This window comes from Cygnus atratus, chromosome 5, assembly GCF_013377495.2.
Source record: "Cygnus atratus isolate AKBS03 ecotype Queensland, Australia chromosome 5, CAtr_DNAZoo_HiC_assembly, whole genome shotgun sequence".
Classification (NCBI taxonomy): Eukaryota; Metazoa; Chordata; class Aves; order Anseriformes; family Anatidae; genus Cygnus; species Cygnus atratus.
In genome coordinates this window covers 58153048-58169437 of record NC_066366.1, presented here as the reverse complement: position 1 = coordinate 58169437, position 16390 = coordinate 58153048, and the positions used below count along the sequence as shown (strand labels likewise).

The 16390-nt window shown below is 37.7% G+C and overlaps 1 protein-coding gene across 1 annotated transcript in view; it reads right to left on the bottom strand.

Annotated features, from left to right (window-relative positions):
* Window positions 1–5399, bottom strand: part of ESR2 (estrogen receptor 2) — a 33858-nt gene extending 28459 nt beyond the window's left edge. The window contains exon 1 of the mRNA XM_035551243.1: window positions 4936–5399. Within this exon, the coding sequence (XP_035407136.1) occupies window positions 4936–5369 (434 nt within the window). The 5' untranslated portion in view covers window positions 5370–5399. The remainder of the gene's footprint in view (window positions 1–4935) is intronic.
* Window positions 5400–16390: the final 10991 nt, after the last annotated feature.

The following is a 16390-nucleotide window of genomic DNA, read 5'->3' as shown; positions in this document are numbered from 1 at the left end:
TTCTGCCACACTAGGAAGCCCAATGTGGAGAAACTCTCCCCTAGAAAAAAGGAGCTGTATCACACATACCTAAGGTGCTGCTAAAGTAAAGAGGAAAACATATTGCTATTTCTTTCCATTTACCTGTATTTGGAAGAAAAAGTAATTTGGCATTTCACTTTAGTAGCAGAGATATATTTTTAAGCTGAACTTGGGAATCAAGATCCAACTGTGAGAATCAGAAGAGAATCTGTATCAGCTGGAGAGCATCTCAGTGACTGACTGATATGCTGTAGCAAACTATGTTTATTGCCCTTGTTAAAGAGCAGAGATGCTATGGATGAAAATACAGAAAAAAGTACACACTGTAACATCTCACCAAGGAGTGCTGCTTGTTACCTTCCAGTCATTGTGAGTGTTTCATTCTCTAGAAAGAAGCATCAGCCACCCCGCATACATGCAAGCTACGTGACTTCCACAGGCTGTGGCAAACAGCTTGCACGCAGAGCAGCAGTCTGGAACAAATCCCTCCCGCAGGCTCAACGAGCATGAAATCTGCTCACCGGCAATAGCTGTGGCAGTGCAGCATGAGGTTCAAAACCAATCATTTTGTTATTGCTGTCTTTAAGGACAACAGAGCTAGGAAATAGTCGAGAGCTTTAAGGTACATATTCATTTTCCTGAGGACCTCGTGATGGGGCAGCTTATCCATACAAACGACGAAACAGAACAGGTAGCCTCACACATGGTTAGAGGCCGCTTCCCATCGCTTGTGTGGCTGGTGTACTCAAGCATGCTCAGCAGATGATTAAGCTGCCAGGTCCTCCACTAAAACTGACCATAGCTGGCTGTGTGCCCACAAAACTCCTACACAAAAGGATGCAGGAAAAAGGAAGATGTACCCTGGCTGCTCTCTATTTATGATCATGATTTCTATATAGAGATATTATGTTTCCCTAAAGAGAACTAAGATTTTTTTCGGAAGGTAACAAGTCAGCGATTTCCTACTAGTCATCAACAGTGACAAGATGATTACCCTAAAGGAGAAAGAATCAGCAGAACTATTTAGGTTATTCAATATCTATCACATCTCTTAATTCCTTCTAGCTTCCACAGAATCATGGAATATCCCAAGTTGCAAGTGACCCAAAAGGATCTCCAAGGCCTGAGCTCTGTCACAGCATGTGTTTGATGCATATGCTACACCTGGAAAATTTGAGCCTAAATTCAACTTTTTATTAAAAATTAAGAACTGTGGCAATTAGCCAGATTTACTCACAGCATTTGTTGTGTGCCATGCTTTTCTTAAAACCTAAACTATTTTGCTTTATAAAGAGAGGGAGGAAAAGAAAAATCAAAAACAAAAGACACCTAGAAAAACAACAACAACAAAAAAGCAAAAAATTGTGAAGTTAAAAATTAACAGGCCAGATTTTATCATTTCTTAATAGGCTTCCCTCCTACAGGCCACTGGCTCATTCACTGCCTGGAGATGATTCAATCCCATATGAACATAAGCCGTACAATGACAAAGGCTGTATCCGAGACTGTTGCTTCCTGTGCTCATACTCTTGCCCTGTTTAGCATGCTGGAAGTCCAAGGAGAGTCTTATAGTTACTGAGTTTTCCTCCAAGGAGTTTAAACCTCTTCCTTTCTCTCCCAGAACATGTGGAAGATGTTGGGTAAAAGTCAGCTGCAGAATACTTCTCAATCCTTATCTTCCTCAGTTTCTAGAGACTCCCTCCACCATAACTTCTGGAGGTGTTAATATCACAAAACTGTCAATATTTATATCTCCAGAGCACAGGTTCTGCTCCAAACACTGATTAATATGAGAAAAATTGTGCCATAGGTATCTGAAGATTAAGGGACATATTATTGCTTAATCTCTAACTCCTTCATCATAAAATTGAAATGCCAATCCATCACTTCAGAGAGTTTTCAAGATACTTTTGAGTGCTCTACAGAATTAACACAATTTTTAAAAAATAGCATAGGAGGATAAAACAAATAATTATAGCTTCAGAGCAGAGTTTAAACAATGCATAAATAAAATATTAGTGCACAGTGAACAAGGCAAATGTAGTTACTAAATAATTTGTAATCAAGCAAGCATTGCTGGCCTGCACAAACCTTTACTTACATGTTCTTTCTGCAATTAGTCAGAAGAACAAGGAAAATAGTAAAAGGGAGGAACAAATTAAGTTCCAGAAGAATCAGTCTGGCACCTTCATTAAAGTTTCCTAACACTTTTTGAAAAGAAATATATCTGTCCATTTTAAAATCAAACCTTTTTTTTCTTTAATTAAAAACCTTTTAGTTAGGGCATGAAGGCAGAAATCAGTCTCAGACTCCCTGCCAGATTACTCCTAAATATCATATAATTACACTGTCACATTCCTTTTCTCTTTGTTTCATTTTAACATAAATGGAGTGTTTGGATATACCAATTCTGCACCAACAAAATGTATGACACTATTTCTATTATCTTCACTAGCTATAGGACATACAATAGAAAGAAACAGTCTGCATCACTAAATTCCCGTCATTTGCTGAAGAAACAAACAAACAAACAAAAAAAAGGAGCTCTAAAGATTCAAGTCTATTTTTACATGGAATAACAGTTCATTTTTGTTGAACTACTGTTGTAGAAAAGGACCACACTGAATAACATTTAGCAAAGTTAAATAAAAATTCTTCTGTTTTCATATAATGAACTTATTTTCAGGGAACAGGAATGCACAGAATTCAAGTTTCTTATTTCAAGCTGATTTACAGGAAGGTCCAAATGACACAATGACCAGCTGTAGCAAGGTGGACTACATTAGTTTAGCTAATGCTAATGGAAGTTTACACCCAGGGAAAATAAACTCCTCTCACAATGAGACTTTTCCTTTATTTTTAAAGGTAAAATAAACTGTATAACAGACCTAACTATGTGGTAATGTTTTCTTATTCATCATTCAAACACCCTCCCCCCCTCCCCTTTTTCTTGAACTACAACACTGTTTAGAATTACTTACACTTTGCAGCATTAGTCTCTCCCTTCCCCCAGAGCTATTCCTTTAAATTTCAATCCCAAGAACTCTTCCTTCAAGGTATAAAGATGTAGTGTCACAGTCATTGTTCCCATGGCAATAAATACAATGTTCATGACATTAGTTTAAGACCTCACCAAAGGATAAAAAGAAAATACATCTTTATTTCAGGCCGGATATCCACAAGAAGGGAACTACAGCTCTTGTCTTTTGTGTTTACATGTCAAATTAAACAATTTTTTTTGTTTGTTTTACAACTCCTGTAGACAGAGGGGGTTACAATGCATCATACTGAGACAAATGGACCACTGAAAAGGTCCAGATAGCAAGAAATATAATATTTACTTGCTGCTGAAAGACGAAGACCATACATAAAATTAGACTCCAAATTTCATTGATTTCTCCCCTTTAAATAAAGTCATCATCATCAGCTACAGGAGCAATAGTCCATAGAATCTGTACGGAAGGCATAAGACTTAGTTACCTGAACACCAGGGTGACAGGCTTGGCTTCCCTTCTGCCTATGTAGAGAGCATGCTGCAGAGCACCAGATGCAGAACTCTTGCTGTTGGGTTGCTCCAGCTGCTGTCCCACCATTGGGACAGCTTAGAACACTATCCTACAGCAGCTTTCCCAGACCTGTCTGTTTTGAAACATTAACCGAAGTGGGAAGAGTTCAGGTGTTAGCCCTATTTATTGGACACCTGCTCAGGGAATCCTTTTGTATACTGGTGCTATTCAAATAGCCTCTCCCAATCCACACACCTACGCCCAAAGCAAGTTTGCACTCCAGAACTGCCTGTTACTCTGCTGACTCCAACGGCAGACTATTCAAGTAGCCACGCTGCAGATTTTTGCAGTCCATGAGTCTGAAGCAGACTTAGATCTCACGCCTCAGCCCTGCACAGACAACATAGGGCCCACCCATTGCAGAAGGGATGTGGGTAGTAGCAAAAATAATGCAAGTCCTTTATTAGTAATTGAACTAGATTTTTTGCCAGGACACACTGGTTTTCATACTGACAATCACTGCTGAAGTTAAATGAGGAGCCCTGTGAATAAACATGCAATTGGTAGAACAGGAACAGCACCTGTGATGCCTCGTGTTTTCATCCATAAAACAGCTGTTGTGAATGTGAATGGAGTAATTTTATCAGCTGATGATGTACAGATATCTTATGGTTTGTAACATCAGTGAATGCGCAGCATGGGAAGACTTTTTGCAAACGGTTTTACTGCTGAAAAATTTAGCATGTGAAGCTACTGTTCATATTGCCTTTATACAAAGTCAGTTCAAAAGAGCAACAAGAAAAAGTCAGGCTTTTTCAGTAACAACACTCTTCTGAACATGATGTATGCTATGGCATGACTGTCAATATTAAAAAAAAAAAAAAAGACAATCTTTCCTTTAAATTCTAAGTTCATGAAAACCTTTATAACTATTCAATGCAGAAAAAAAAATCCAGGTAAAATGGAAATCAAATGGAAATCAAACAACTTTTATGAGAAGGAAAATAGAATAAACCTTTATTTATTTCACCCAGAGGACTTAATCTGCCAGAGCAAAATTCATTTTTATTAAAAGTAGTACCCAGCAGCCTTCAACTTTTGTTTACACACAGTAATACCTACATTGAAGGCATTTACAGTACTTTATGTCACTGCATAGTTTTCTAAAGAGCCATTAGAAAAAAATCCTATTTCAGAAGTTATATTAAAAAAAAATAGCAAAGTAAGAGGACTGATTTGATGTTTGGTAGAGGTTTTTTGGTTTTGCTTTGTTTTTCAGACAGATCAACACATAGAAGTCAAATGTTAGAAAAAAAAAAAGAGAGAGAGAGAGAGAGAGAGACTTAACAGAATTAAAGAAGCTGTAAATAATAGTTAGCAAAGTTTTAAACAAGTGAGTGTTACTCACCTGGTCACAGGTAGCACTGGCTCCACTGGTCTTGCTTCACACCACGGGCTCTTGGGTTGCTCCGCGTAGAGAAGCGATGACTGACAGTGCAGTGTCAGGGGGGAGAGATGGCCAGGAGCAGACCATAACACATTTGGGCTTGACGTTTGCCTCACAGATGCACTCTCTGGATCACCAAAGTTGCTGGTAATGTTGTAATTAATCATAGCAGGACTGCAGAACGCCATTGCAGAATATTCATGTCTGTTTTCCACGTAAGACGAAGGAATATAGATCGGACTTTGTTCTGCTGTCAGTGTGGACTGATTACAGCTGTAGGGAACTGGAGAGCTGATACCAGCGGGCGAGTTTTTAATTTCTGTTTTATTACATCCAATATCCTGAAGTGGCAGCAACTGAGAAAAATCCTTGTGAGAAGATGCACAGAGGGACATTTTGAAGCAAGACTGAAGTTTGTTTAAATATTCATCCTAAGATGTTAAGGTACAAAAAAAGTTGAATTAAAAAGAAAGAAAGTTTTGTCTTAAGTCTTTTCTTGTAAAAGCAAAAGGGGAATTACTAAAATAGAAAATATAAACATATACTGTGAAAACAGTTTACATACCAAATACACTTAAACACACAGTGTTCAAATTTACTACCTTTAAGAAGCAGAAAACTTTCTAGAACTTCCTTAAAAATAAAGGCTAAGACACTTATTGAGTACAAATTCCATTTCAAAATAACAACACAAAAAAAAATATCATTTGAAATCTGAAACAAAGATACTGGTGACAACTTGGATCCTAACCAACTTGCTATGACCAAGGTAAAGCCGTTCTATGTTAGAGGCAAAATTACCCCATGGTGCATAACTGTGGAGTAAGCGCCCTGAGAAATCAATTATCTTCATAAAAACTCACCACCTCCTGCTCCCACTGTGAGTGTACTACTTCAGCCTTCCCTTTATTAACACAAGTGTGTAACAGCAGATATTTTGAACACACACATACACACACACACACTTTACCTTCCAAAACCAGAACTCCACTGCACATCCCTCTCCACAGAGGAGGAAGACAGGAAGGATGTCAGTAAGCAATGCAACTTTGTCACTGAGAGGTACTTGGATACAGCACCTCTGAACAGAGCCACTATGAAATTGAAGCCACAAAATGCAGATATTTCTGAAGCTGACAACACAGAACTCAAGCAATTCAACAAGGTCAGGAAGTATTATAGTTTCCTGGCATTCTCTATCCCTTTTGCGACTACTCTCCATCCTTCCTCCTACCTGAATCAGCAATCAAGAGACCTTAATTTGCCCACAGTAATTATTTTCTGCCCAATTTAGGTATATCCATATTATTGGAGGTAGGAGGGGGAAAAAAGGAGGAAAAAAAAAAAAAAAGTCCACCAAACCATCCTCCCAAGACATGACCCCTGTCCTGAAACCATTACTTTTATAGTAGTATTTTACAGTTTTTCATTCTTCACTATGGGCTTCATGTGCAATTCATTCCACCTTTGAAGACAGACATATAGCCCTCTTATAGCATGAAATACATAACAATTTTGTTTCCAAAATAGCAAGTTTCAGCCCCCAGAACCAATGGATAGTTTAGGGTCCTTCTCACTTTGCGCTCTGATGATCAAATTGAAGATATAACTAGAAAGAATGAGGAACTCATTCAAATCATCTCGGGCACTTCAGACCCAGCTGCTGTTTTTTCCTTTGTGGGAAACAGGAAAATGAGTTATCTCAGCAGTGGTTTATGTCCAGCAGTTGTTGCACTGGAACTCTGATGCAGACAAAGCAGGAGAACATGACCTCACTTCTCACACAATCTACATGCCTTATTTGCCCTAGCCAGTTGCTTCACAGTCTCCCTTAAGGAAAAATAAAAACAAAGTATTATTCAATTTTCATTGCAAAAAGCACTGAATATCCCAATGCTCCTTCACTATCATTTTAGGGGGCAGGTAGCCCAAATAATTTTCAAACAGAAAATGATGAAACTAAAAAATTATTTATTTTTATCTATTTTATTTATTTGACTATTTTCAGCTGTTACTGTGAATGGGCCCAGCGAGCACACTGAATTCAAAATGTGTTTCAAGCTTGGGTGTAGGTAAAGCTGTACACTTTTGGGGAACTCAGAGGCTGCACGTACTCAAGGTGTGCATGGACACTCTGCAGGAGCACCTGGAATGTTTTCACCAGCCCTGTCCAGCAGGAACTGACTGCACTGCGTCCCCCTGCTCCCCTTCAAAGGCCACACAATGCAGAGTAACCCCAAACCTTTCTGAAAGAAGGACTTGAGAGGCTTTACCACCACATCTCTGTTATAATCAGCTAGAGACATTCTGCTAAGATACTGTTAATACCTTTGGCAGCAGGCAACTTGCTGTGTAGTTTCCCTCAGTCATTTAGAAAATACGTCTGAACACTGTATAAACAGCGAGCACAGAGCTGGTACTACATACTTTTATGAATTGAAATCAGCTGAGCTTTAAATCACGTTTTTCTAGAGAGGCAATCCACTAGAGGGGTACAGAAGATAACTGTCCATTTAGCAGGAGGTTATGTTCTTTCCAAAGGACAACACACAATATTTAGAAATATACAGAGAACTTATGAATAGCAGCAGTGAAGTTTTAGAGGGAGGAGTCCATACAAGCATGAGAAGTCAGTACAGCCTTCCTCAAAAACAGACTGCTCATGACTTATTTACAAGAGAAGGAACTCTGGGTTCCAGAAGGTTAAAGACAACTGTACTCATGGTCTTCAACAGACTGCAATATAGTGAAAAACAACAGCATTGGCTTAAGATAATTAACTTGGTTAGCAGAAATAGTTTAACCACAGTAGACTATGGATCTACGTGGGATCGTGCCACTCACAGTTCCTTATACCCTGAAAATTTATAATGGGAAGCCCAGACCCTCACAAATAAAGTAAAGCTGCAGAAATTATCCAGGATTGCTCAGAAAGTCCTGAAATCTGACTGCTGGACTGTGGAGTTCTACTTCTTAACGAAGAACTACAGATTTAGGTAACCAGAGTTAAGATTTAAGGCTACAGAAAACAAACTCCACTGACCTCAATACCTCAGAAAGAAGCATGACCACATTTGAGCTGAGGATTACAATAAGGAGATGGCTAATAAATTTGTTCCATCCTGGTATAACATACTCCTACTGTAAACACCATTCATTAAACTGAAACGAACTCCTCCATAACTCCTGAACTCCTGTCCCAACTTTTCCTCCTCTGAAGAAGAAAGGTTTTAAAAGCAAGACTCAGCTATATGTTATTTAGATCTAACCCATCAGCACTGCACTAGATCTGTACCAGACACAAACAAAACAGGTATCTGTTATTTAAATACAGTCTTGTAGGGAGACTGCAAGTGTTTCAATCCACTTAAGTCAGTTTAGCTTAGCAAGATACTGAACAAATGAAATGCCATTAAATAAATACTCAAGAAATCAGGCAGAATGGTTGACACTTACCATTCACAAATCTAGTACACTAAGCACAGGGTTCACATCTGGCATAAGAGAATACAGTTCCATTGGCTCCAGCACACAGAGGATGACACCACTATCCACGAGGACGTAGGAACAAAAAAAATGTAATGTGAATGATTTCCACAAAAGAAAAAAAAAGAAATAAGAAAAAAAAACTTTTCCAGTCTTTAAACAGCTCTACATATTTAACTCAATGTATCTTGACAGTCACCATGCAACAAATGCCAGATCAAGCACAAGAATGCTGGTTTAGATGTCATAGTCAAACAGATACATGGGTAAATAATTAAGCCATCTGACCGATTTGAACAAACTCTAATGGGTATATGTACGCTCAAATGTTGTTTATTGTACATTACCTATATCAAATATCTTTTTTAAAAGCCTTTTATGAAGTAACTAATTTGACTTTTTTAGCATTAGAAAGAGGAAAAAATAGGTAGAGAGGGCAGGCTGCCATGGTTTAGAGCCTGCTTGGAAACAATACAATAGCTTTTCCTAGAAAAACGCAACAGTCTGCAAGAAAACAGTAGAGCAATGGATGTTCCCAGGCACTATCCCATCAGCGTAAACAACATGCTTAGAATTTTCTAGGCAAGTCACATATATTTTGAGCAAAATTTTTTTGTCATAGAGAATTAAGGTGACCTTTTTCTCTGCCAGGTTTAAATTAAAGCATAATCATTCTTCCTTCTGTTTTAATAGAGGTGACTCAGCAAACATACATTCCACCACCCCACAGCTTAAGCCCCTCACTCACCTTGCAAAGCTTTCTATTAATATTCTGCCAAGTCAAACTTTGTGCATCTCACCACAACAAAAACCAAAGCATTTTCTCAAAAACTGATCGTTAAAGGAAAGTCATTGCTGATGCATAAAAAGGCACTTGTGCTTCAAGTTTTGTGGAGAACTTATTACTCATTAAACACAGCAGTGCCAGATACTGCCAACAGAAGGCATACAAGTAAACAAGTTTATTATTACCTGAGATGCACTAGATGCAACAAGTAGGAGACAGGAAAGCAAAAGGAAAATAAAACTGTCTTTCCAGACCTCAGATGTCATATCCATTCCTGCAAAATTAGCAGCCTGTTTCCAATGAGATCAAGACCTTCTCTGAAGAAAATATTGCAGATTAAATGCATAGGGGCAATAACACGTTGAAACACTTAAGCAAATTGAGCACCCTCTGCCTTGTCTTAGACCTTGTGTTAATGGGAACATTGAAAACTTCTAGGTTATTCTAAACATTCATAAATATTTCAGGGATCTGATGCATGACTTACACAAGAGTCACCAAGGGAACTAGGTTTGTTCCACCAGAGGAGCGCAAGGCTGAAGAAGGGTTTAATTGCAGTCTTCTACTACCTGAAGTACAAATACAAAGACAGACTTTTCAGAAGTGTGCAAACCAGGACAAGAGATTACAGTTAAAAATCAGTGCAAGGGAAATTCCAGTAGGACATAAGAAAAAAGTCTCCATAATGAGAATTGTTAAGAACATGAACAGGATACCCGGGAAGGCTGTGAAATCTCCATCTTCAGAGATACCAAAAAGTTTGGCTGAAAAAGGCTCTGGGCAACCTGATCTCACTTGGAGAAGGATACTGGATTAGTTGCTCTCCAGATGTCTCTTCCTACCTGAATTTTTTTATGACTATGTTCCTCAACTACTGGAGGCATTCGTAGAAGAGGAAATTCCATTATACCTGTGCTGGAAAGAGTGAAGCATGACAAAGGATAATTACGCAGTACACTGGCCACCTTGTCAACTTTGTTCAAGAAGTGAAGAGTTATGGGTCCTGTTCAAGGATAACCACTATATAACACTTCATATTACATGCAAAGAGCTGTCATATATACTGGAATGGAATTGGATCACTAGCAGGTATGTATATAACAGGAAATATTTTCAGATCTTGAATCAAACTGAGATTAAGGTTTACTGCAGTAGTTTTAGCCTTTCATTTTATAGGCCCTTAAAACATTATCAGACCTCAGAACAGACTTAAGATTTCTATGACTTGCATTTCTTCAGTACATTTCATAAGCTTAGAAACCTACAGACCAGAAATAGAAAGCCACTGTCCAGTTCAAGAATACAAATGCAAACAGAGATTTCAGCTCCTTTACTCTCCATGTCATTACTTGAAAGTACAGCGTGGACACTCAAATACATATTGCATCAAAAAGAATATTTGAATTTCAGTGGCAAAATTCTAACATGCTTCATTACGAAAGCAGTATCCATTAAAACCATTACACAAGTAGCAATTACAAGGATTAATCCAAGGATTTTGTAATCACACTTCAGCCTACAGCAGTATCATGGCAAAAGCCACTACACAGAACATCACGCTTGTCCGATAAGAACAATATTATTCAAAGAAAGCACATCCTTCTGATGTCAGGAAGGGCAGGAGAAAGCAGTACAGGCTTGCCTGTACCTGGGACTCGTGTTTCCATTGAGCTGGGATGAACATCTGTACCCAGTATCACTGAAGCACACTTTGGGAGGGTGTCTCAGCACACGCTAATTAACTTAGTCAATTCTTATGAAGTTAATTCCGAGCAGTTAATTGATGGTTTGATGATCAGATCATAGCTCTGTGCAGAAAGCCGGGAATATACCAGTTCCTTGGGTCCATGAGGAATTGCTTTCTTCAACCACCATTTCTCCCTTGATGAGAATGTCCTAGAACTAGCACAAAGGAGCCTTCCTCCACCCCACAGTTTTTTAGTCACTACAAAAGCCTGTGTTGAGGGACATCTTTAATTTGTATGACTCTGCTGAGAAACAGAGCGCCAAGCTCAATCATCTGCCATCAAAAAGTGCAAATATATGTGGAGAAATAGCCTCATTTTGTCCAGTAGGGCTTTTACACAACTCAGCAGGTTACTTAATAACCGTCTCTTAGTTATTGGCACAGTGTAGACATGAGCTGGCACAGGGGCTGTGATTCTTTGACTTCAGCCAAGTTCTTTTTGTTTACTCTTATAACAATTCCACGTCTCCCAGCATCAGTCTCTATCTTGACACTTAAATAAATAAATCAGGAACAGAAAATACCACCGCATTTATCCCCTGTTCCCACAGCAGTTCCCCCCAGGCCGGTCTGTGAGGATATACAGCAGGCAGACACAGAACAATGCCAGCAGCAATGCACTCATGTCAGACAGAAATTTAGGAGAGGAAAAGGAGGGGAAAAAAAAGTCAATATGTGAAGAAAAACAAGCAAATCAGGCAATAGGAATACAGCAGGAATTGATGCTTCCTATTCTCTCAGGGAGAGACACTGCCTGTCTCACTTTCTGAGGAAAGTATAGATGAGAGACTCCCTGGCAGCAGCTGTCCATCACCAGGCATAAAAACCTGTGATGAGATTAAGAGCCTCTTGGCCAGCAGACAAAAGAGTAAGGTCATAGCTGCCCCTAAAACCCAGAACCCTGGCAATCTACAGGCAACAAGATTAGGTAGGTGGATAGACAAATACGTCATATACCCAAATAACGTGAACCGATTTAGCTCTGCAGAAGACACTGTAACACCTGAGGGTCTGACCCTCCATAGCTCCAAAACATGGGGTGGGGGTTCAGTTTGGCATGTATGCCAGTGAGTGCAGGATTTAATTTCTCCTGGGTGAGCAGACGTGATGCACTGGCTGTTCTCTTGAGCATGCCATGCCTCAGGCTCCACAAATAACCTCTTGCTTTACAAGGCCAAGAAAGAACAGTGATAGCCATAGCTGCCTGAGGCCTTAGAAAACCCTCCTTGTAAACCTGCTGCCAGGGAGCCATTTTTCAGATCTAGGTGACCAGAAGAGTAGAGAAAAAGCAGCAGACTTTTTCCTGCCAGGCTAATGTGGAATGCCCCATAATCCACTTTCTCCTACCCCAAATAAAAACACTTCTTACTGTGATTTTTTCTACACATTACTATGCAAATTACTTATGCTGTAAGACTAACATACTTAACAGAAGAGTCTGTTTCACTACTGTGTCTGCCCAAGAAAAATGTGCCACATGCAAGTTGCTTTTTCCATCACTGGCAGGCAGGCAGCCACTGAAGCTCTGAAGTTGCACTTCGCTTTGGGAGACACTGAGAGACTTGTTTCATTTGCATTACTATTACAGCAAGGAGTGTCCAGTTTGCATCTTGCTCTACTCAGTATGCAAACAAAATAGTTCATAAATAAACTCAGTTGCCTTAGATTGTACTGTACAAACTTTTGTCTTTTTAGTCATAAAACAAATAAACGACTGTTTCTGTAATCGGACAGAAATGAAATCTGTGTAAGAATACATGTGAAAAATAGTACAGTTTTAGCTTTTTTTTCTGGTTTTAGCTATAGCTCAATATTGTTTCTGCACTGGAATTCATGTAAAATAGTAGTTCAGTTGTATTGATTTTGCTATGGACCTTCACATTAACAGAAGATACAAAACTAAACATTTTTGTACCTGCAATTTTATTCTTTCTTTAAAAAAAAGAAAAAAGAAAAAAAAAAGAAAAAAGTTATCGCAACATAGTTATTTAATACCCAATTTTACTGGCTTTAAAGACTTACAACTGCCTGAGAAACTGGCAGTTATGCCATAACTTTTCTTCACTAATTTATTGAAATAGCACAGAAATCAAGATGTTTATTCTTGACTTTGCAAGCTGTGACACACTGTTCTAATGCTGCATGGAATCCCAAATCAGGTATCTTTAGCATTATCCACAGGTAACAAAAGGTTTTGTATATATTTTAGTTCTTCAAAGGGAAAAAAATGTTCAAGTTTGTCTCATAATTGAACTGGACATGAAAAATGCCTTTTACTGGTCTGTGGTTAAAATCCTGGCTCAGCTGAGTTAGTCAATTTTGTTGTTTATTCACACAGGTGGACATTTGTCCAACATATTAATCAAGACAAAACTTGAATGCCTTCCTAGTCTTGTTAAAATGAAATCTGAAAAATCACCCTGGGATTTCTGTTCTCTGAGCTTCATATTTCCTGTCTCTGGAGGAATGGACCAACAAACTCTTCCATGTGAATATTTCCTGCTGCTAGCAAAAGCATGATGCAGATAACTGAAGAAAAGCACAATAACAATGTGGTTTTAAATTCTATTAATCTCCCTGGATCACCATGCTTTTTCACCATACATCCTACTTGTACCTTCAAGTCAATATTCTAGAACCAGAACTAAAACTCAGTGTATTTGAAAAGAGCATATAGTAATATGGCTTGATAGTGTTTTTAATTAATACCCTTTAATCCACTCATTATCACAGCATCATCATAAAAACTCAGTGTCTGACTCTTACTGAAGGCAATTCTGCAACTGCAGTATTTTTAGACTGTCTCTAAAACTATGGCAATTTTCTTCCTGTGACATTTTAGGTTTATCAGGTTACCAAACAAATTCACTGGGATAAAAAAATAATTTTTCTGGTTCTACTTTCTCCAGCAATACTTGAAGCTCAGATAAGCTAACCGGTTCTCATAAGTTACAGCATTTCAGAAATTAACAGTAAAGAAGCATCAGTTTTAGCCCATCCCTTCAGGTCTAAGATTTTTATTGTTATTTTTCCTTTAAAAGTCCAAGGAAGCTGAACTGTTCACTTACACAGCTACCAGTCTGAGCATAGAGACACTAGAGCTGTCTTCCTCTAACACTGTGTTACAGTCACTGTGTTTGCAACATGTAAGTTACATCTTTTTTAGAAAAGAAATAGGAAAGTTAAGAAAGGAAAGAAAAAAAAATAGGATAAGGGACAGAGGGGTGATTCTATGTTTAAATTTTGTTTACAAACTTATAAAGAAATTTTGATAAAGTTATGAAATAGCAAATAGAAGTTCTAAAGCTTTAAATTAGAAATCAAAAATGTATTTGTTGTTTCAGTAAAGGCACTGTACTTCTGTCTTAGATTTCTTCCCTTCTTGGAGAAGCAACAGATGAGCAAGGAATTTCAAGGATACGGATGAGGAAATAAATAGCTGCTAATTCCCAGCACGTCAGAATCAAATGCTAAATGACTTTATGTTCAAAAGTGGCTCCTCATGCAACTTGTAAACATATCAATACTTTCACTGTATATAAAAGATATGGTGCATCATTCCCCATATGACAAAACTGAACCTTTTCCCCAAAAGGTATAGGACATTTACCAGCCACTCCAAGTTCTAAATTACATTATTTGCTGTATATCTCATTTCCCCTCCAGTTCAAAATGTATTTCATCCAGCAAAACTTCCCTTTTATATGTTCGAGATAAAGTAACCAGACCATTCCTGTCATTGCTAGACAAAAATCTTTACTAGTATTCAGGCAGTGGTTCTGATGGATTAGATTAAGATGTATGCATATGCTGTCCCACCTTCACTTATTGTTAAATAGTTAAATACCACATATATACATATATACATATATATATATATATATAAGCATTTCCAAAAGCAAACTTAAGGAAAAGATTTGTAACTGCTTGCTTAATTAGGAAGATGCTTTTCAAAACTGAATTTTCTTCTAAAAGGCTGGAAACTTACATCAGTGACTTTAACATGGGAAAACTATCTAGATAGACACAACCGTTGTAAGAACAAAACCTAAGACATTCATCAGTGTGATACCTGGAATCTAAAGAGCCTGATTCAAAGTCCAGTCAAGTCAATGAGGAAACTTCTAATAACTCCAATTTGCTTTGGATCAGGCCCTAAAAATACTATGATGCTAAGAACTGGCTTTTACCATTTATTAGCATATTCATCTGTGCAGTTTTTCTAGAACCTTAAAACAGAAATAACCACTAATAAATGTTCAAAAACATTCCTTCTGCTTTTAGTGCAGCAATTCTATGCTAATTATCTTCTTAAGCCAAGGTACTAAGATACAGCAAACTTCTACAATTTTCTTTGCATCCTTAAAAGAATTTTAAAACACAAACCTGTTGAAAGATCATTTAATCTGCATAAACTGTTAGACTTTAAGAACAAATGTGTTCTGAACTAAACAAAAACTCTTAATATTCTAGCTACCCCCATTTCACTTATAAAGTTTATTGTTCATAAATCCAGTGCCTATCAATTGCAGAGCTTTGGCAACATTGAAAATAATAAATATTTCATTCAATATAGCACGTACCTGATTGACACTGAATAGGGTTTCTGCTCTTTATAAATGTTCTGACAGCATTACATGTCAGCAAGGTTTTCACATAGCAATTCTGGATTTGTTTTCCTTCTTTCCTTTATCTCAGATTCTAAAGCAGCTGTGCTCACCACCACTTAGTCATCAGATCTCAAATATGAATCTTTTCAAAGCAATGTGATGCCAGCTCATCAGTGCAAGATTACACAGATACTATCAGTGTTTCCTTTCCCTGTGAAGGCAAGACCTAAACAGAAGTTCCTCCTCCTCCTTTCTGACATAACAAGCTTCTGAATTTGTCGTTCACTGCAGTTAATGCTCTTATATTACTGAACCATTTTATAAGCCAACCATTCCCATATTTAGCACAGAAATATGAATGATGATTAACTAACCAGCAATTCTGAAAGCAAAGACTGACATTTAAAAAACCTAAATCAAACTTTTTTTTTTTTTATTTAAAGCTTTGTCACAGGAAAACCTTAAATATAACTAACATTCACTCTGAACCAGCAACATATTCATCCTAGACATTTTGGACAACATCATTAATAAATTACTTTGGTAATGTTTTTTAAACACCAGATGCATGCATACACTTTTTTGTTGTTTTTATTTTTATTTTTTAAATGTAACTACACTCTTTTTCATACAAACCAAATTAACTAGCAGTCATATAAAGTGCTGTCTTTATTTTATCAACTTAACATTTATTTACAAAAAGGAAAATAAATTTGAAGACACACAGTAAGGTCCAGTTCTCAATTATACATTGGGATTGCTTTCAAAATGCTTGATTAGTTGCAC